This window comes from Aulostomus chinensis, chromosome 9 (assembly GCF_037954235.1).
Source record: "Aulostomus chinensis isolate RoL2024-O1b breed Wild chromosome 9, RoL_Achi_v1.0, whole genome shotgun sequence".
Taxonomy (NCBI): Eukaryota; Metazoa; Chordata; class Actinopteri; order Syngnathiformes; family Aulostomidae; genus Aulostomus; species Aulostomus chinensis.
Window position 1 is genome coordinate 7,878,956 of NC_141328.1, and position 19,752 is coordinate 7,898,707.

The 19,752-nt window shown below is 39.2% G+C and overlaps 1 protein-coding gene across 1 annotated transcript; it reads left to right on the forward strand.

Annotated features, from left to right (window-relative positions):
* The first annotated feature begins 5,592 nt into the window (after positions 1 to 5,592).
* Positions 5,593 to 15,651, forward strand: LOC147255657 (rho-related GTP-binding protein Rho6-like). The gene is made up of 5 exons (XM_086213486.1): positions 5,593 to 5,839; positions 6,732 to 6,819; positions 12,083 to 12,192; positions 12,331 to 12,465; positions 12,541 to 15,651. Exons 1-5 carry the CDS (start codon positions 5,720 to 5,722, stop codon positions 12,784 to 12,786), a joined length of 699 nt encoding a protein of 232 aa, XP_086069612.1. The 5' UTR covers positions 5,593 to 5,719; the 3' UTR covers positions 12,787 to 15,651.
* Positions 15,652 to 19,752: the final 4,101 nt, after the last annotated feature.

Below are 19,752 nucleotides of genomic sequence, written 5' to 3' on the forward strand. Positions count from 1 at the left end.
ATGCCCGTCAATCCACCAAAATTTGGATTTACTGGACTCAGCTTGGACTGTAAGGCATTTTCAACACCTCTAGAGGGCAGTACAGTTTCATAACATAACTTTTAAGGGTTGAGCACAATCTCAGAACATGTGATGGTCATTTTCAATGTCGCAGTTAATAAAACTTCAATACATTTTTTCTTAAGATATAAGAAAACAGTACAAATAGAAATGAAAGAGGATAATCAGGATTGTGCAGATATAGTTAGAAAGGGCTGAAATACAAAAATGGCACTTCCACTGGTATGTAAGGTCCAGGTGGGCACATTGGGGAAATGTGACTAATTTTTTTTTAAATTTTAGCTAAATGTGATCCAAACAGAGTTGCAGGAACAGGATAAAGTGTGAGAACAACATCTTGGTATGACATTTAAAAAGGGCACTTTTACATTCAAGCCAAAAAAAAGGGAGCAAGGGCCATGCACCTTTTTGTCCTCATTAGACAGGATAATGGGTCGTGCTTACTGGCAACACTGATAGCTTAGCCCATGAGTCTCACACTCCCTCTGACTCAAGTGGTGCGCTCACGCTGAAGGTTGAGGGCTATGATAAGAGCTCTTGTCAGTTATTGTGCTTGTGATACAATACCACTCACACTTTGCACTTTTACTGTGCACCAAATATGACTAGCTCTGTAATTTTATTCATTCACTTCCCAGACAGTCTTTTGCTGTCAGAATTCTCTATAATTTCCCTCAATGCATCTGTCAGCCTGTCTTTATTTCACACAAAATAGAATATGACAATATGTAGATGTGAATTTATTTTGATATCTAAGTGTTAAACTATACTCATTTGATGACAATACCTCTGATTTCAGACTTGCTGCAAGTGACATTAGTCTCTTCCTGACCCCATCACTTTTGGGCCTTGACCGCTTTTATAAGATATCGTTGCATAAAAGCTGTTTTCAGAAGTAAGTATATAGATAAAACCAAACGAATAATATAATTGTAAATACAAGCAATTAAAATCAATATTGACAAAAATGGATTTAGATTCTTTTAAACATTCAAATCTGTCGCCGAAAGAAAGAAATATTGCTAAGTATCAATATGTAGTGCTTTTCCAGTCAACCATGAATAGAAAGACCCAATTTTTGCACATAAAAAAGGAATTCAAAAGATCAAGTCAAATTTTATCTACGTAGCCCAAAATCCGAAAGCACAGTTTGCCTCAGGGGCCCTTACAATCTGCAAAATGTGCAACAACCTCTGTCCTTAGACATTTGATTCAAGTGGGGACAAAATTACCCTGAAAAACCCTTATACACGCAAGGGTAAACACAGAAGAGGAATTCCTCGGAAATAGATGCTGCAAGTACTAAGCAAATCAACAAAGTCCCCATGTACTTGACAGTCAATGACAAAGATCTCAGATAAATGTAGATTGTAAACTGAATCTAATGAATCCAGAGAGTTCAGCAGCCTCTCACAGACACAGCTTGAGCAGTTAATACCAAGATTTCTAGGCTGAGATCATAATAATATTTTGAGTTCGATTCCATTCTTTCGCAATCAGATTTATCTCTGAAGACTTTCCTCCAGGAGGTGCTCATTGCTCTCAGTTAATCAACTTGCCATATTATGTGAAATACCTGACAACTACAATCGTGCTAATGAAGTATGGTTTCTCAATGTACTATGACATACTCAAGACCAATTAATCTACAAATGTTGGGAATATATTTCCACTTCATGATTACACTAGAGTTTATGGTAATATCCTTTAATCACACTCTGATTTGCATAATTCAAGTGCTCTCAACCATGTCTTCCTTAAATTATGGAAATTCTTCAGCTGCAAGGCACACGGGTGTGATTGAATTTTTTTGGGGGGGGGGTTCTTTGTGAGAAAATTTGAAATGGGAAACCCTTTGTCCATCTCTTTTCTCCTCACTGTACCTAACAATATGATACTCAGTTGCTCTGCTCTGCTGGCCAGCTCAGGACCGTTGAATGCATGTAAATGTGTTTGCAGACATCAAATACCAGAATAACAAAGACTTCCATAAAAATCCGATCATGCAGGTGTACATGCTAAATAATGGGGTGTGTTAGGTAAGATGAAGGGATGGAAATGCATCCTTCAGTTGTTATTCGATATGTCTGTCTCAGACAGGCCAGTAGGTACAAATATAAGCAGAACATTAGGAGTGATAGTTTGGGCATTTTATAAAAGTTGTCACATCTTCAGATGACCAAAGTCTACCTCCATCTTCGAGTGCTGTTGCCCTTGTGCAGTAAATCACTGGTCTTTTAAAACAAGAGTCTGCAGCGTGGATATTGATTAAAAGTAGGTAACAATATGCAGGACATGTAGCTGCACTTTCAGCAATGGTACAGACCCCTCCTCTTTTTTCTTAGCTTCCACAACTGTATCAGATACATTTAATATATCTTTGATTTATTACTTTAAGTTTCCCTAGCAGTGATTTCATTCAAGCATCAACTGCGCTGCTCATTTTGCTGTTGCTGTTCTTTTGAAATCGGCGTGTTTCCACTCCTTTCATTCTATGCAAGCATCATGTAATGCCTGAGTGTGAATTTAACCACCTTGCATCAGGGCTCGGCAGAAACTCACCACACTACTGCATTCACAGAGGAGAAAAAGAAATGGAAGGAGGGAAAACAGAGACAGCAGTATAACATATTCAAGACAAATAAGCTTAAATCCTTGTAGTTTGCATGTTACTGGTCAACACGGTCACTGTGTTTGGGGAAATGACACAGCAGGCTAATAGAAATATAATTTAAATTGGTGAAGGGATACTTTTTACCCTCTCTCACTGCTTTTGGTAGTGGGTACACATGAAATCCCTAGTTAGAGCTTCTAGTCCATTTCTGAATACACCACTGCTCCCAGACCAGCTGGTGCATTATCCTAAATACATACGTCCATAGAAAGAAGAGACAGGTTCACTCTGGAATATTTCTTTCAATTAATTTACTTGAGCGTCTGTCTGGCAGTACGCAGAATGATTTTGTCATCTAGATCTCAATTGAAGGCCAACAATCTTCTTTTTTTTGTTGTCAGGTAAGTAAAGGTAAAACATTTTGTGTGCTGCCAGACAGATGATCATGTAAGCAAAAAAATTAATAAATAAAAGAGGATTCCAGGGTGCGATCATCTCTTGCCAAGCAGAGAGTCACTATATACATTAATGCCATCAAAGAGCATCTGTGACAGTCCAGCAGTTGTTTCTATTTCTGCTCTTAACGCGCTTCACTTCCTCTCAAAATGGCCGACACTTTTCTGTTATATTTCAGATTGAGGGAACCATCTGTCATATATTTGTTGTTGGCAGGCAGCGCTGCTTCTGAGCAGCAGTCAACATAGGCTACAGCAGAGGTTCAGAAGTCTTTCACCAGAAATACTTTTTTCTCACATTTTTCATTTTCAGGTCATTCCTTATTCATTTTCTCAAGGCCATTTTTTCATTTTTGAAAGAAAGTGTTAGCAAACAACCAGAAAATTGAATATGTGGCAAAATCAAAACATTTGCCAGACAATTAGCAAAAAAAAACAAAAAAAATCAATTAAAATATGAAATTTGCAAAATACGTTTATTTTGAATCACTGATTGCTATGACGCTTCGAAATATTGCCAAAAGGAGAAAAAAATTGACAATAAAATAAGGATATAGAACAAATTCTGATTAACTGAGTTGTGGTATCTTCCCTTGAAACTTGTCAATGATGGTGTCATTTTCAGTCTGATCTCTGACCTCAGACAAAAAATGGCATTGGGTTCACAAAACTCCCCAAGCATTTTTCACCTTGGACACAACTAACAGTACTATTGACAAAAGTCAGAGAGCAGATGTGGTTTTTCAGTTAATCTAACAAAGCATGAGAGGGAAAAAAAATGTATTTACATCAATAATATTAATCAGATTTTCCCAGGTATCTTTTTCAGTAAATGCACATCACGTTTTCCAACATTTGAGATAACTCTGTGTGTGGGGGGGTGGGGGTTTCCATGGTGTCAGGGAGTTTACATCCTATTGTTAAGAACCCATACATGGTATTTTGCAAGATGTTTCCATTGTCTTTATACATGTTACAATACATGACATTAAATACATGTACACTTAGACCTAGAAAATAGTGCATACTAAAAGAATGTCTTACCAATGCATTAAATAACTTCCTCATTATGGCAAAGCTAATGTGCTTTGACAAAAAAAATTGAACAAGAGGTGTTGAAAGATTGAAGAGTGATGGTAAGCTATACTGTATTTTTTAAAGTTATGGGAGAGCAGGACTTGTTTTTGTGGTATGTGTTCATTAGTGTTATTCCATAAGTTATTTCTGATTATTTTCTCCAAGTATATTTTACTCTTGGACTCTCAAGTTGTAGAGAACAAATCTGAGGTGGGGTTGCAGCAGTATCTGTTTTAAAGGTCCTACCACTAGGGTGACTGTCTACATTTACTTATCTGTGGTATTGCAAAAGCTGCATTGGATGCACATGTACGTCTGCAATCCATCCATTCATCCAACCGCTTATCCTGTTAAGGGGCTGGAGCCTATCCCAGCAGCCTTCGGGTGAGAGGCGAGGTACACCCTGGACGGGTCACCAGTCCATCCCAGCATCTCCTTTCCTCTGATTAAAATAGTTACTTCCACATATTCCCGAGACAGTAGAAAATCTGTGGAAATCTCATACTGCCGCCTCACGGATGTCACTTTGGTTTGCTGATAAACACAACTGTTTTCATTAGGAGCAATTAATCTATAATTGAGGATGCTGTACTTTGAAATGTATCAGGGCAAATGGAGCAAGTACAGGTTTTCTATTTTAGTTGTAATGTTGTAATGTGTGGGTCTCTAGGGGTTCCTGCTTGGTCCCGCAGGCTAACTGCCGTCTCCGTGTAACAGTATGATTGCCACCCCAGATGATCCGGGTGGTCTTGATGTCTCTGCCTGTCAGGGGGCAGTTTTATTTTTGTCATCGCTGTCTAACAAGTGTTTGGTCTTAAGGAGATGTTGGGCCTCTCTAAGCTCAAGAGTGTTATTCTTCACCTTCTTTAAAGTGTCAAGTCATATCTTTCTTTGTGATTTGGCACTATTGCAATTAAACTGACTCCACTTTTCACACATCAGCATTCAGGTTTTCACGCACTTGTTGCCAATGTGTAAATGGCTTAATCATTAATTTACACTGCACTGCCACAGGCCCACATCAAGTGGATGATGATTATGTTTATGGAATAGAAAATAAATAGGAAAATACTTCTTCTGTGTGTCTTTAGCTGATAAAAGTTAGGATTAAGGATTGAGGAATGGCTGGTCTCAGGTGTCATGTTGATTGACAGAAACATGGAGGTTGTTTGATTGATGAAGGGCTTCCTCAACCTCAGTCTTGCTAACTTGCTAGGTAGCTACAGGTCTGCAGCAGCAGCAGCAGCAATCCTCCATCGGCAACAAGCTGTCGTGCACTGCGCTCTCGTCAAGGAGCGCCGGCTCGCGCACGCCGCAGCGCTCATTGGTTGGCGCGACAATATAAAGTCCCGCAGTGTTGCTTCTCTGCTGCTGCTGTTGCTGCTGTTGCTGCTGTTCTCTGCCTACCGAGCTGGAGTGTGAACTCATCACACCATCGAGAGGATTTAACAACTTCACTGTCTCCGTCTTCACTTGTGTCTTTGGTCATCCACCGTTTTATTTCTCTCCAACCATGAAGGAAAGAAGACTCACGCAACCGTTTGTAGCGCGGTGCAAACTCGTGCTGGTTGGGGACGTCCAATGCGGTAAAACAGCGATGTTACAAGTCTTGGCCAAGGACTGCTATCCAGAGGTATCCGGAGATGAATGCTCAACCTTTTTACGTCTGCCGATACCCTCATGTTGAATGGTCATGTGAGCCGAAAATATTTAGTTTCCATCATATTCTTCCTGAGGGATAATAAATCTTCTTATATTACACTTTATGTAATCTTGACCGAAGACTTGACTACAGTATGAAAGTCATTCACAGTGATTCAGTTTCGTCTTTTTATATTCATTTTAACATTAAGAATATGTCAGATGGCCATATTTAAGTAAATGTATTAAATCTTCATATAAACAGCCTTCAACAGGTTTATTCTTAATATGTGAAAGAACTGTGTGTTCATTTAACTGATCAGATGGTTTCTGGCATCAATTAATTAGGACCAACTGATAGTTATGAGTTACTTGCTCAGTCTCAGCATTTTTGAAATGTTAATATGTTCTGGTTACTTGTGATTAAGTATCCCTCAAAAAAATGTTGATCTCAGTTGCCTTTGATACATATTTCGGAAAGTTGCTTTTTATATGGATACAAATCCATTGGAAAAAAAGAGAAAATGAATCACATCACAAATCTTTGATTTTCAGTACAACAGGAAATCAATTCATCAAATTATATTGATTTTTAATTCTTTAGTTTTAAGTTTCCCAGATTGGTATTTTTCAACTGAAAGTAGTTTTACAACATATACAAGTATGCAAATCTGAGATTTACTTCTCTGGTATTTTATTGTAGTATTGAATGAAAAAGCATCCTTTCAGGCTCGATTGTGTTGAAGGGCTATGTTATTAATATCAAAGCTCAAACCCAGCCTGAACTGCGATGGATGTTTGCTCTGCTTCTCTATTTTTTTCACTGAATGATGAGTATGTTCATGCATTTCCTAAATGTGAACCCTGTTGTTTTCCGTTTCTAGACGTACGTTCCTACTGTGTTTGAGAACTACACAGCCTGTATGGAGCTTGATGACCAGCGTGTTGAGCTCAGTCTTTGGGACACATCAGGTGAGGATTATACTCTTCTTTTCTATTGAATACATGAACTATTCAAGCCTGCAGTCTCCTAAATTTCAGCACCGGTGAGCCTGAGAAATGATGTCATCAGTTTCAGTGGAAAGAATAGGTGTTTTGTAGAACTGGTTTTACCCTCCCCAGTCTGTCTGGCGTGAGGTCACATCTGCAAATGTAGCACCTTCTACTTCATTGTTATATTAAACACTGTTGTTGCTGTTGACACTGACGCCACTATCTGTCAGTCCTGTTCTGATGCTATTCAACAGCTATTTTATTGGTGTGAAATCAGTTCAGAGATCTTTTGGTAGAGTCGACAGACGACAACAGCAAACCTGGGCTACTCACACAGCAAGCAACTCCCAAAATCAACAGCTTTATGTTGCAATGTGTTTAATGTAGATTAAAAAGCAAGAAATGGTCATTCATTTTAAAGGGGTGCAGAACGCAACTATGCAAGAAATCTGTGGGGCTACATCAAGGGTCTAGTCTAAGTATTAGAGTATTAGTACTCTGTGTGAGATGTACACTCTTGCAGAACAGCATTACTTTTGCAAAACAAAATCACAACTGTTTAGATATTTGGTTCTAAAGGCCCTGTAAAATTGAGTGCTATTTGTTTCCACATTTTTAGTTGTTCCCGATAAAATTTTGGAGCCAGGGAGGAACTTAACATGGGTTTTGATTGACGTTTGCCTTAGCCAGTAGGTTTAATGCTCATGTATCACATGATGGAGCACCAGAGACAGACTGGATGAACTTGCTGCCTCTGATCAGCAGTCTGCCAAGGAATGTCTATAAATTATTTAATCGTGCATCTCTGCAGACTTTCCAAATGTTATCAGACAAAAGAAGGTATATTGTGATAGTGAAAAGAACCCTTTCACAGGGATGTGGGGATGCTTATATTACAATTTATCCAACTTGTAATAGCCACAACAGTATGCCGTTGCAGGGTCTTAGCAGAGCCAGCTACTTCCTAGCTTTCTGCTAACTGCTAATTTGATCGAGCACCCTTTTCCTCTTTTGCTTTTTTATTGTTCCTGCCTCAGTTACACTGATGTCCTAATTTGTCACTGATGAATCATCAAACAATACAATGATTATTCCAGAATTACTGCATAGTGTTATAATTGTCCTCAGGGGCAAAGTTGAATCAGTTTGGGATTTGCACACCTATTGTCTGATTCATCAGTCTGGTCCTCGAATAAAACTATTATTGCAGAATTATTACATTTTTGAGCAATTTTTCAGTACTGTTGAAGGACTACTTGGACATTTTGGGAACACCGTCAGTCATATCTGCATGTTAATTGGAAGAAAACAGGAAATATTGGATTGAACTTTATGAAGACTCTCAGGCATGTTTATTGGAACAATATCTATGAATGTGTGAGATTTACTGCGTGTCCTGATAATTCAATCCCAGTGGAACAAATTTTTTTTTTTGGTTGAACAGTACATATACTATGTCCTTTTGATAATTAGCTGAGCATTGCTGAGATAATGAGATATCAGTTAAGTGCAAACATACTTTAACATACTTCCAATAGTTCTGGACATATATCCAGACATATATGATGTCTTCCCTTGTGGATTTGCATTTAAAAGAGGAATATGGTACTTGTTAGTAGAGGTATTCTAGTCTAATAATGTTTGATTATTTAAATTTTGTGTAGATTATTCAGACAACCAACCTACCGAGCTTGTATCAGTTTGAATCAGCCTTAATTCAGCCAACAAGGTGCAGAAATGATGTTTACCTCAGTCCTTCTTCTGTACTTCTGTGCGGTGATTGTGTCTTTTAGTTAAGAAAACAAAAAGTCTTGTTGCCTTGGAGTATTCAAGGCTTTAAAAGTTTGATTCAAACATTTTGTAATAAGCAGTAACTTCCTTTTTATTTGATCCAAAATGTGGCTTTACAGAAATAATATCTGTTGAAAAAAGAAAAGGTTAAATGTCTACTGATGCAATTAACATACATTATTATGGAAATAAATCGATGTTAAAAGCCCTCCACTAGACCATAGATTTCTTTCATAACAGCATCAACTGAAGCGTTGAGCCCAGAGGAAGTAGATGAGTGCCAGTTGGCCTGCAGAGGGGTTGTCGTTGTACTGGGGAGAGGGGGTTGCCTTGACCATGCAGGGGGTGGAAGTGTGTGAGTGTGTGTATGTCCTGTCCTATTGTGTGTGTTTATGGCGTACAGTTGCTGTGAACAGAAGGCACAAGTAAGGGATACTGCGAGAAAAGAAATGTATGACCTCCTCACTGCCTTATGGTCTGTGCTACCTAAAAAAAGTCTTACATAACTGATACCACAGCTGAACTTATGTAGGTTTGTCTGTTAGTCTCCCACAGAGTAAAAACTTTCTGGACAGTCACACTTTCCAGAGGAAATATTGCATAAGACCTATTTACATTTGAAACACACACAAACACGAAGTTCCCCTCACTCTTTATTTGTCTTTTCTGATTACATCAATAACTCTCAAGGCTGTAGCAAAAGGTTTATTTTATTGATCAACTTGCTCGTTATGTTCTCAATGAATTAAGTAATTTTTAATAAAATGATAACCTTAATACTTCAAATGTGTCGTTTTATTTGACCAGTCGTCCAAAAACCAACAAGCTGTTCGGTTCAAAACCTAAAACGATGACACGATGATGAAAATAGTTGCCTTTTTTCTGTTAATGAAGGAAAACTGAACAATTCACTTGATTTCATCTGTTTTGCTCTTCCAGGTATTTTGTGCATGTTTTCCTATCTTGAAATATGTTTCTTCTGAGTAACAAGGGGTTCCTATAAAGGAAGAGTAAAAGTGAAGTAAAAGTACACAGTCTCCTAAAATATAAGTATTCAAGTATAGTGGAGATAGTTAACTCTGTACTTAAGTACAACATTTGAGAAAAAATACGAAGTTCTCCTGTGAAATAATAAAATGCTATGACGAACAAAATCAATCAAGACATGTAAGAACTATTAAAGATTTTGTAACAATCAATAATCCAATATGGCTACCAAAGGAAGTGAGAATTTTGGATTCTACATTTCTCAAAAGTGGCACCCTACCTTGTTAAATGCTTGACTACAAAGTGGAATATATCCATCCCGGTGACAGATATCCATAGTCCAATATGGCTGCCACAGGAAGTTAGCAATGTGGTAATAACATACTGACACCTTTTAGCTGAAACAAAAACGTTTTTGAACTTTTACAAGGGCCTGGATCCACTATCTTTCTTTGCTCTTATCACAAGCATGTGATTCCCTTTAAATATTGAGAGTTCTCTATCCTTTCTTTTTGTTGTTATTTCGATTTACTTCTCAACAACTCTGTGTCACCTCTGCTCCGGAGCTCGACTCTGCTTGATACGCTTGTACTTCTCTGCAATGATGTTGCAGAGAAACCTGACATCTTCCATTATTGTAGTTTTATTCTTATTTTTCATCTTTAGCTTGTTGTTTTTCTCGAGTGGTATGACTCAGGTGCTAGATTTGCCATTGAGTAACTGGAGCGTTCGATACCTGTGTCCTTGACTGTGTCAAAGTGTCCTTAAGCAAAACGTTGCAACGCTAATGCTCCTGATGCCTTAACCTCAGTGTGTGAATGTGTTGACATCTTGGGTCCTTGCTTTGCAGTGCAGCGAATAAATGTGTGTGTGAAGAAGTCCATGTGAATGTGTCCAGTAGACTTGAGAAGTTATATGTAAATACTGTCTATTTGTCATCCATTTCTATCTTGGGTGTTCAACTTTGTGTTTTTTCTGGCTTTAGAGAGGCTACACAATGAATCAACTCCTGTTTGCTCAACTAAACTAAACTGTGTGTTTGGTTTGTGTGCTTGCGTGTCCAGGCAGGGGGGCTGCTAATGTGTGGGAAGTGGTAGGTGCCAGAACTTGTGTCCTCTTAGATCTCTCTGCCTCCTCTTTCTCCGGCCTTACATCACCCTGGGCAGTTATGTGATGGGCGCTTTGATTCCCACTAAAAATAATATTGATAGATTGTAGTTGTATAAGTTGTCCTACTTTGTTAAAGTTGAAATTCAGAAAGACTGAGTAAACTAGAGAAGCTTTTTGAATTCTTTTGCGGTTTAATAATGATACTGTTGTAAGACCCTTTTATTAAAAGCTTGTACAGATCAAGACGCTATGGTTATTTGCAAGTTCCGGTCGAAGGTTAATAGAAGTATTTATATCTTCTTCTATTTGGAAGGAAATCTTCTGGAGCACATTTAGCCCCTTAGGAAAAGAGTAGGAAATTAAATGTGGGGAGTGATTAGGTGGCAGAGGGAAGACAATAGAGAGCGGACATCCTGTCAGTCTGGTTTTAGAACAGGAGCCTTCCTGAGGTTAAAAAAAGTTCTCCTTGAAGTTGTTCCGTTTATAGAAACGTAGTCAAAGTAGGTTTCCTTCACACCATAATGCTCATTCTCGCAGCTAAGGTGTCATATTTAACAGGGCTGTTCCTCTGTGAGTCACCATCACTTCTTGAGTAGATAATGCTAATAAGATTATTACTTTTCATTTATTTAGTAATCTTTTGTACAAATATGTAGAATTAATTCCGATAGAGAGAAAGAATTTCGCAAAAAAAAAAGACTAAATTCGTCACATTTGATCCCAGATGGTATCAGACATCGTGTCGCACATTTGTTGATTTAAGAATTGTCCATCCGGAGATTTTTGCTTTTTATTTTTACTCACACAAAAGTCTGCTTAAGTTCAGTTAACTTTTGAGTAATACAGGAAAGCTATGACTGATGAAGAGTTCCACAGCCTGTGAGTGAATTTGCTGGAAAAATTCCTTCCTGTGGGAAGATGTTTGGCTCAGGAAATGATTTTATGGTACTTTTGGTCATGTGGCTATTTATACAGGGCAAATGTGAGGACGTCAATCGTGATAGAATATTAGAATATAATAATTTTTAATCAGAGTGTCAACATAAGTGTAACATGTATGACAGTATTTTCAGTATCCAGTATGATATAGGGACTTGTTTTGGTCGACATATTTTAAATTGAGAAATCTGTAATTATCTTTGCTCCATTTACAGACTATTTTCCTTGTAGCAAATTTAAAAAAAAGAATAATTAGTGTCAATTGAATTCAGAGAGCGCTGTTCTCTTTCCAGTTCTACTTGCTGATGAGAGAAAAAAAACCATCTCTCACCACTTTCATTTCTGCTCAGTCGTGTTTCTGTCCATCTGCTACCAAACACCATCTCATGGTTGCTTCCTAACTTTGTCCCTCCAGGTTCTCCGTACTATGACAATGTGAGGCCTCTCTGCTACAGCGACTCAGATGCGGTGCTCTTATGCTTTGACATCAGCCGACCAGACACAGTAGACAGTGCACTGAAGAAGGTAACAACAGCTGCACCACAGTCGCACATATCAGACTGTCTGGTTGGTTTGCATTTGGAAACACATCCCTGATCAAATCTTTACATTTTGCATTTCCAACTATTTACTCACTTAAATAACAGACTGTTTTCCTTGCAGTGGAAAGCAGAGATCCAGGATTTCTGTCCCAGCACACAGATCCTGTTAATAGGCTGCAAGACAGACCTGCGCACCGATGTTTGCACACGCATGGAGCTGTCCAATCAGAAACAGACCCCTATCTCCCATGAACAGGTGACTTTGTATGTCTATTTAGGTTTATCTGTGTCTCCTGTCAGTCTGTTTTACAAGGTTTTGTTTTCCTTCTAGGGCTCCACTTTGGCCAAGCAGCTTGGAGCGGAGGCTTACCTTGAGTGTTCAGCCTTCACGTCAGAGAAGAGCATCCACAGTGTTTTCCGTGCTGCGGCTCTGGCTTGCATGAACAAACTCAACCCTGCTGATAAACCCAGCCCGGTCCGCCGCCTCTCCAAGAGACTCCTCCACCTGCCCAGCAAGACAGAGCTGCTCTCGTCTGCTTTTAACAAGGACAAATCTAAGAGCTGCACCATCATGTGAATACCGCTGAGGTACCGGGTGGATGGCAAAGCAAGGACAATTGACCTCCAGATGGATGAGCAAGGGAGAGAGAGAGAGCTATGATGTGAATTCCTACACAGCCTCTCTCTCCTTTGCAGTGTCCTTCTTGAACTCTATATTCAACTCTGACTCTGAACTCTTGATTATGACGTCTCACCATTGCTGAGACGGGATAAAATGTATCAATATATCCCTTATTAACTAACTGGTGTTTTATATGTAACAAACCCACACATGTGCAAATGTAGACCAGCTGTGAGAGAGTCAGCTTTAATAAGGTGAGTGCCTCCTATCTCTCAATAGGGATGTGAACACTCCATTTTACTGCATTACCCTGATGAGACGCATTTGAATTCCTATCGTGGTGCCCTTTCCCATCCATCTCTTATCTGAATGTCTCTCAAGGTTGCAATATAGGGCGGGACAGCGACAGAAAACAGGAGTTACAGAAATACAGAGTGTCTGTTCTCTCTGCTCTGAATCAGATCAGTTACTTTCCCACTTGATTTGGCCTCTTTAGAATCAAATAACACTTAAGATCATTTACATTTTCCTGTCAGTCTAAGTGGGTGTTGTCACATCTCCCGTCAATCCTCCACCCTGTTTTTGAGTGTGATGAACTTTACATCGTTGTTTGGGTTGCCGGATGCTCAGCTAGAAATGCCTGAAACAATTACCCCTCAGTTACTTGTCTGAAAAATGTACTTTTGTTTTTGGAAGAAATCTGTCTCGTGAAAAATGGGTCCAATATTTACTGAATGGGTGAAAGTACTGATCACAGTCTGTTCTCAGAATCACTTCCCTCATCAGAGTGAATAAAGTGGCGGGGCAGTGGAGGAGCACAGATACAGGAAATGACTCTTCTTTTTCTAAATTGCACCTACAAACCATGTGAACATTCTCTCTGCTTATTGGTCAGATGTGGGGCAGTTTTCAGGAAGAAGATCCTGTGGGGTTTGACCGAGTGCATATTTCTTCTCCTTTGATCTCACATGCTATCATTAAGCCTTTCTATTCTTTTGCTTGTTTGTTTTTTGTCTTGTGATTCAAGCTGCGACAATTTGCATCCTTTACCACATCCCGGAATGCAAAGCAGATCTGGCCACAGGAGCCGTTCAGCTAAACTTGCAGATCGCATCTGGTTGTTTGGTCCGATCATGTCCCCATCACTGCTCCTTATTTCCAAAGGCTCTGGGGTCTGCATGGTTGTTTCGGTCCACACCTGAGTGCGATTACTGTGATCACACCTGCCAAAACAAATTGCATCAAGAGGGGAACACGAACCAAAGTTCAGCAGTCCTTGAAGAGATTGAATCATTACCCCGCTGACCCCTCGCTGGTTTTCATTTGGAAATTAACGAGCTGACAGTGGAGAAAGTAGTAGAGAGAGGGGGGTGATTTGGCAAGAGGAGTGTTCATTTGCAAAGGCAGTGGGAGGATGAAGTGAGAGCTGATCTGAAGGAGCACAATGTGACTCAGCGCTCACATGAGCCCAGCAGTGTAGGGTGGACACGCTGTGACAAAAACAAACACAAAAACAGGGACCATGTTCAGACTGTCATGTGTCATCACCACAATTGTATTAATGTTATTAGCCTTGGAGCTTTGATTATGTTACCCCCCCCCCCCCCCCCACACACACACACACACACTGCTTAAGATTAAAATTAAATGGCAGTTTTAAAAACATTCTAACAAACCTCCGATTTTATACAAACCTTCCAACAAATTCTGACAAAACAGGAGGCTGTTGAAATTTCTGCCCTTTATACTTTAATAAAAGATATTGCATAACTTTCCCCTGTTGATATCTTCAGGCTTGAAGCATTAACTCCAAATAACTAGCGTTGGACTACAGGGGAAGTTTGAGTCGAATCAAACAACCAGAAACAGGCTGGTCCTGTCTGGGGAAAGAGAATTTTTTTTCTTCTTTTAATGCTTTTAAAAACATTTTTGAAGTTCCCTGACAAGTATTATTGACATTCTCCATTTCTAGTGTAAAATAGCTTCTCTGGCTGTTTCTACTTGCTTGTGGCTGTCTGGTGTTTTTGTAGCTCTTGTTGATCTTTTATTCATTCGAGTCTTCTGGCATTAGTTGCTGTTGACAGCTCAGCTAATGGAGGACTTGATGATTTGTAGGTCTGCGCTGAGAAGCCCAGAGTTGTCTAGTTATACAGAACCCTGGAATTTAACATGTTGCCTAGCAACAGTGTGAGCTGGGTCAAGCGTGAGAGAGGTTCCTGTCTCACTGGGAGAGGGATCTATTGGCTCTTCAAGAGGGCACCTCACCTTTCATTTGTAGCATTGGACAGACGCCACAGCGAAGGTGATGGCTGAGCATTTCAAGGGGCAGCGGACTGTTCATGATCTCTGTGTTGTTTTGAAGACCCAAAGTGGGTCGCAGCCAGGAGCGTGATTGAAACGACATCTAAAATGTGTGTGCAGCTCAGCTGAAATCCTCATTTCACTCTTCAGTATCTCAAGTTTACAGTTTACACTCTGGCTATATTGCGGACTTTTTGTACATATCCCTCCTCTGAAACTATTTGATAGAAAGCCTCAGAAGAATGTTACTGAAGCAAAACAAAATGTTTGTGTGATGTTGCCAAATTTGGCTTAAATTATTGAGTTCTGTATTTGTTATGGTCGAACATTATTTTCTCCTTTAAACCTTTATTTAAATAAAGATGTCTGAAATTGATTTCCTGGTCACAGTGTATTTCTGTATGAAATCTGTAGAATTGATGCATGCCGTATTCATGAGCACCTAGGAATTGAGGAAAGGTCCTGTAATATCCTGCTAGGAAAGTTTTTTTGAGAAGTAGGTTTGGCGTGACTCAACATGCCGTCATTTATGTTTAAGATGGGTTCCTTGAATCCTGAAAACCTCTCTTTATGTTTTTTTGGGGTTGTATCCATTTAGATTGCACTCATTTTTCAGATAGTCATGTAAAATGATTCTGAGAAGTTTAGGCGTTAATCTTTCTGCATCGTGTAGTTCATTTTTGTTCGGCTAATATAATATAAGTCTTGTGCGTAGCTATGTTATTTGTCGATAAAGTTGAAATATTGACCTCCTGACCTCATCGGCCATCGTTGTTTGCCATCAACTGTATTCTGAGTAGAGGAGAAATAGAGCGGATTTTCTGGGTGCGACTGCTGCCTGTTATCATGATGTTAACGCTCTTTCCTGTGACAATGCATAAATGCTCTTTACATATCAAACATCAGAGGCGGAGCACAGCTTTCTCTGGTTGCTCCATGTTCTCTTTTTTTCTTTTTTTTTCCTTTTTCTTTTTTTGCTTCAGCTCCTCTCATAAAGCATTCCAGAGGCTTTTATCAAATCCAGGCAAACAATTCTTTGGTAATGAAATTCAAGGCTCCTGGGAGAGATAACAGTGATAGCTTGGCAGCACATTGTCTGTTTTGTCTTTGGAAAAAAAAAAGATAATATTCCCATATTTCCTGGGTCAAGGGCACAGTATTTCCTAGTCTCACTGTACAGAAACACACATAAATGATTGCTCTGTATGTATGACTGAAAAGCCAACTGGTTTAACCTCACCCCTATTAACCTTTAGCACTCTAAAACCAGGTTTAATTAAGCGCAGTTACGTTTGCGTTGATATAGATTTCTGGACATCACAACCCTGTCCCGTCCCCTTGGGACTGTGTGGCCTACAATCAGATGATGGCGGCAGCTATGGTGTCAGAACAGGCCTGTGGAAGTTACGTCACTGAAGCGTGAGCATAGCCTCAGGGACCAATGTTTACCCCAATATACACACACACACACACACACATACACACACACACACACATACGCACGCACACACACACGTGCGCACACACACGCACACACAAACACGTCAAACGACACATGCACACTTCATGTTACGTGTATAATTACTTTTGAACACCTGCCACTTTCAATCATTTTGCTTCGTAAAACAAAATAAAAAATCACAAGTTTGATTTGGATTTTTCTTTGCCTGAACAGCTCAGGATGGCTACCAGCTATCTGTAAATCAACTGTGTTAAAAGTAAATTATGGACACGGAAAATAAATAATATTAATAATAATAAATAAATAACTGTTACAAGAGAAATGAGGTCTGGTTATTTTTAGGTTCAACATACTACAAAATTATGTTGTGTTTTTGCCTTAAGCACTTTTACAAAACTGTAGATGTGAGGTCACATCTGTGATGTCACAGCAGTGACCTGTCTTAAGTTTACTGGTTCTGTTCTTCCTGTAATTCCATATTTTGCTCTAAACTTCTTGTTTGGACTGGATGATACAGATAAAATAAGATATTGAGGTATTTTTGACCAAATACCTCAATATCAAAATTACGGTACCGGTGTAGGGATGATAACTGGTTGTTTCACAAAATATTAAAACAATGACATTTTTGATAAATAATCATCAGAAATTTGATATAATAGATATAATGGTACAGGCAATTATTAGAACGGTCTGGTAAGTTAAGAAAATTGCATTACTGTACTATAATTAAGCCTTTAAAACCAGAAAAAAGACCACACTTATGTTATATCACAATATCCAAAATCTAAGACAGTATCTTGTCGAATATCACAATATCTACATCATATCAATTATATTGCCCAGCACTGCTTCGGGTCGGTTTTGGGCAGGGTCTTGTTTCAGGGGCAAGGCCATGGTTTATACAATGATGCGATAAAACATCAAAGCTGACAGTCAGAATTCGGACTTTATTCCTTTTTGAAGCAACACCATTGAGAATGCGAAGCTTGATATCCGTTGGATGAATGTTTGTTGACCTGATTGAGGGAAAGAGCAACATTGTGAGATTTCCTGTTTCAACAATTGTGAAGAACTCACTCATCGTGGAGGCCCCAACAGATTCAGTTCAAGAACAAAATATTCCAGCCAAAATTTTAAGCATTTCCTTTTCGATCTCTCCTATGACCGCTAGCTTCCCCTCTCTCTGTTTCTTTTTCTTATGTAACCAACAATCCTTCCTACCCTCAATCATATTTGCTATATTTGCTTCGTCTTTCGCTTGAATAACATTTGCTCTTATCAGAGTCTCGCTGGCTACAATCTGCTGTTACTCTCTTGATACAACAAGTGCGTAGTGGCTGAGGTTGTCATTCCTGAACAATCACACAGAGAAGACAGCGCTGACTCATGGCCTCCTTATCCATTACCTTCAAACAACAGGAAGAGATCCAATTGTTAAAATAAACCCTGCGTTCCCAGAGTCCGATAAATCCCCCCCCTTGTCTTAAATATTGATTGTCTTCAACTGGAAGTCATGGTTCAATCATCTCATGGATAAATCTGTCAGTGACCCTGCTCTTTCTTATCCGTTTCTTCAATTTCTCTACCCTCTTGTCTCTCTCACACAGATACATGCTTAAACGCAACATCAAAAATCGGCCATTGAAAATTAAATGTCTCTGCAAATACGAAAGAAACAAGGGCGTACTGAGCCTGTCATCAATGACAAGTTGCTCTGAGGCATGATTATTCAACATCATCATAGCAGATGTTAAACTGGAGCATTCAACAAAGGGTTTCCATTGGTGGCTAGTTTTCTTTGTGTGCTGGCTTCACTGCAGACTAGGGTTAAAGCGCAGAATACTGTCTTGCAGGCATTTAAAGGAACGTGTCAGCTTTTCAGGAAATATTCTGATTCTGCATTATTACTAGTGCCAGATAAACACCCTTCTCTCAGTGTGCAATATGGAGATCCAGTATGGGAGAACACTGTAACGTCTCATTATTTTCATCATTTTTTCAAAGCAAATGTTAAGCACAACACTGGTTCTCTTCATACAGGCAAAGACAATGTTGGAGAAAAGTGTATTTTGACTACTTTTGAGATGACTTGCTCTACTGCCCCACTGCTAGCGTTCATTGCAGCTGAGCTACGTGTCACCTGTCCAGTAAGAGTCTGGAATACACACAGACAGGAAAGAAGGACCTCTGTCTGCTTGTTTGGGATAAAATAAAAAAGGATGAATAATGAACATATATCCCCCCCAAAAATGCACGTTCCTCTGAAAACTTGAAGTTACTTTTGAACAATTTTTGATTTTATGAAGAAGAATTTATGCTTGAATATCACCCAGTGTTATAGATTCAGGGACAAATATGACACGAAACATATTTACAATATATTGTTCTGACCTCACCAATAATATGTGTTTGCTTGCCTGATTGAGTGAGACATTTTATGGCTGACAGATGTTATAGATATTTTCTTCTTTTCATTCATTTTACTTGAGTATGCAAAAATAGGAAACAAAAATGAAACAGGGAACAGGAAAAAAAAAAACTCAAGTGAAAATCAATCCGTGCTTGAAAATGGATTTGTACAGACCAACAATGACAGATGTATGTCAGTGACATATTTGATGTTAACTAATGACCGGGCCAGCAGTAAATGATCTGCGCAGTCTTGACATTTGTCCCTCCCATCCTCCCTGGATGGAAAAATGCCTGCAGCACAGACAGTGAGCCAGGTGAGGATTAGGAATCAGGAGAAAGATGGTTTAGACCCCTGAAATACTGAGCTGGCAGTCGATGTCAGTCAGGGCCTGTGTCCTGCACGTTAATACTAGTCAGCTCTTGTTGGCTGCCTCTATGGCCAACTGAGCATGTTGAATTGATGGCAGAGGCTTTGAGTGGGAGAAATGTCTCTGATTGGCTGCTCAGGATCAGCCATAGCCCCATGATAACAAAAACAAACAACATTTGACACAAGGAATTGCACAAAACCCTTTCAATTTTCAACTTGGAAGGATCGGTGTATAACATGACCTCTAATTGATTATTCCCGAAAACACAAATTTAGGCTTTTTTTAATCAGATATATTCTTAAAGAAACAAAGCTGTTCATTTTAACAAAGGATATGGCCTACAGAGTACTAAACATGCTCACTGACCCCACG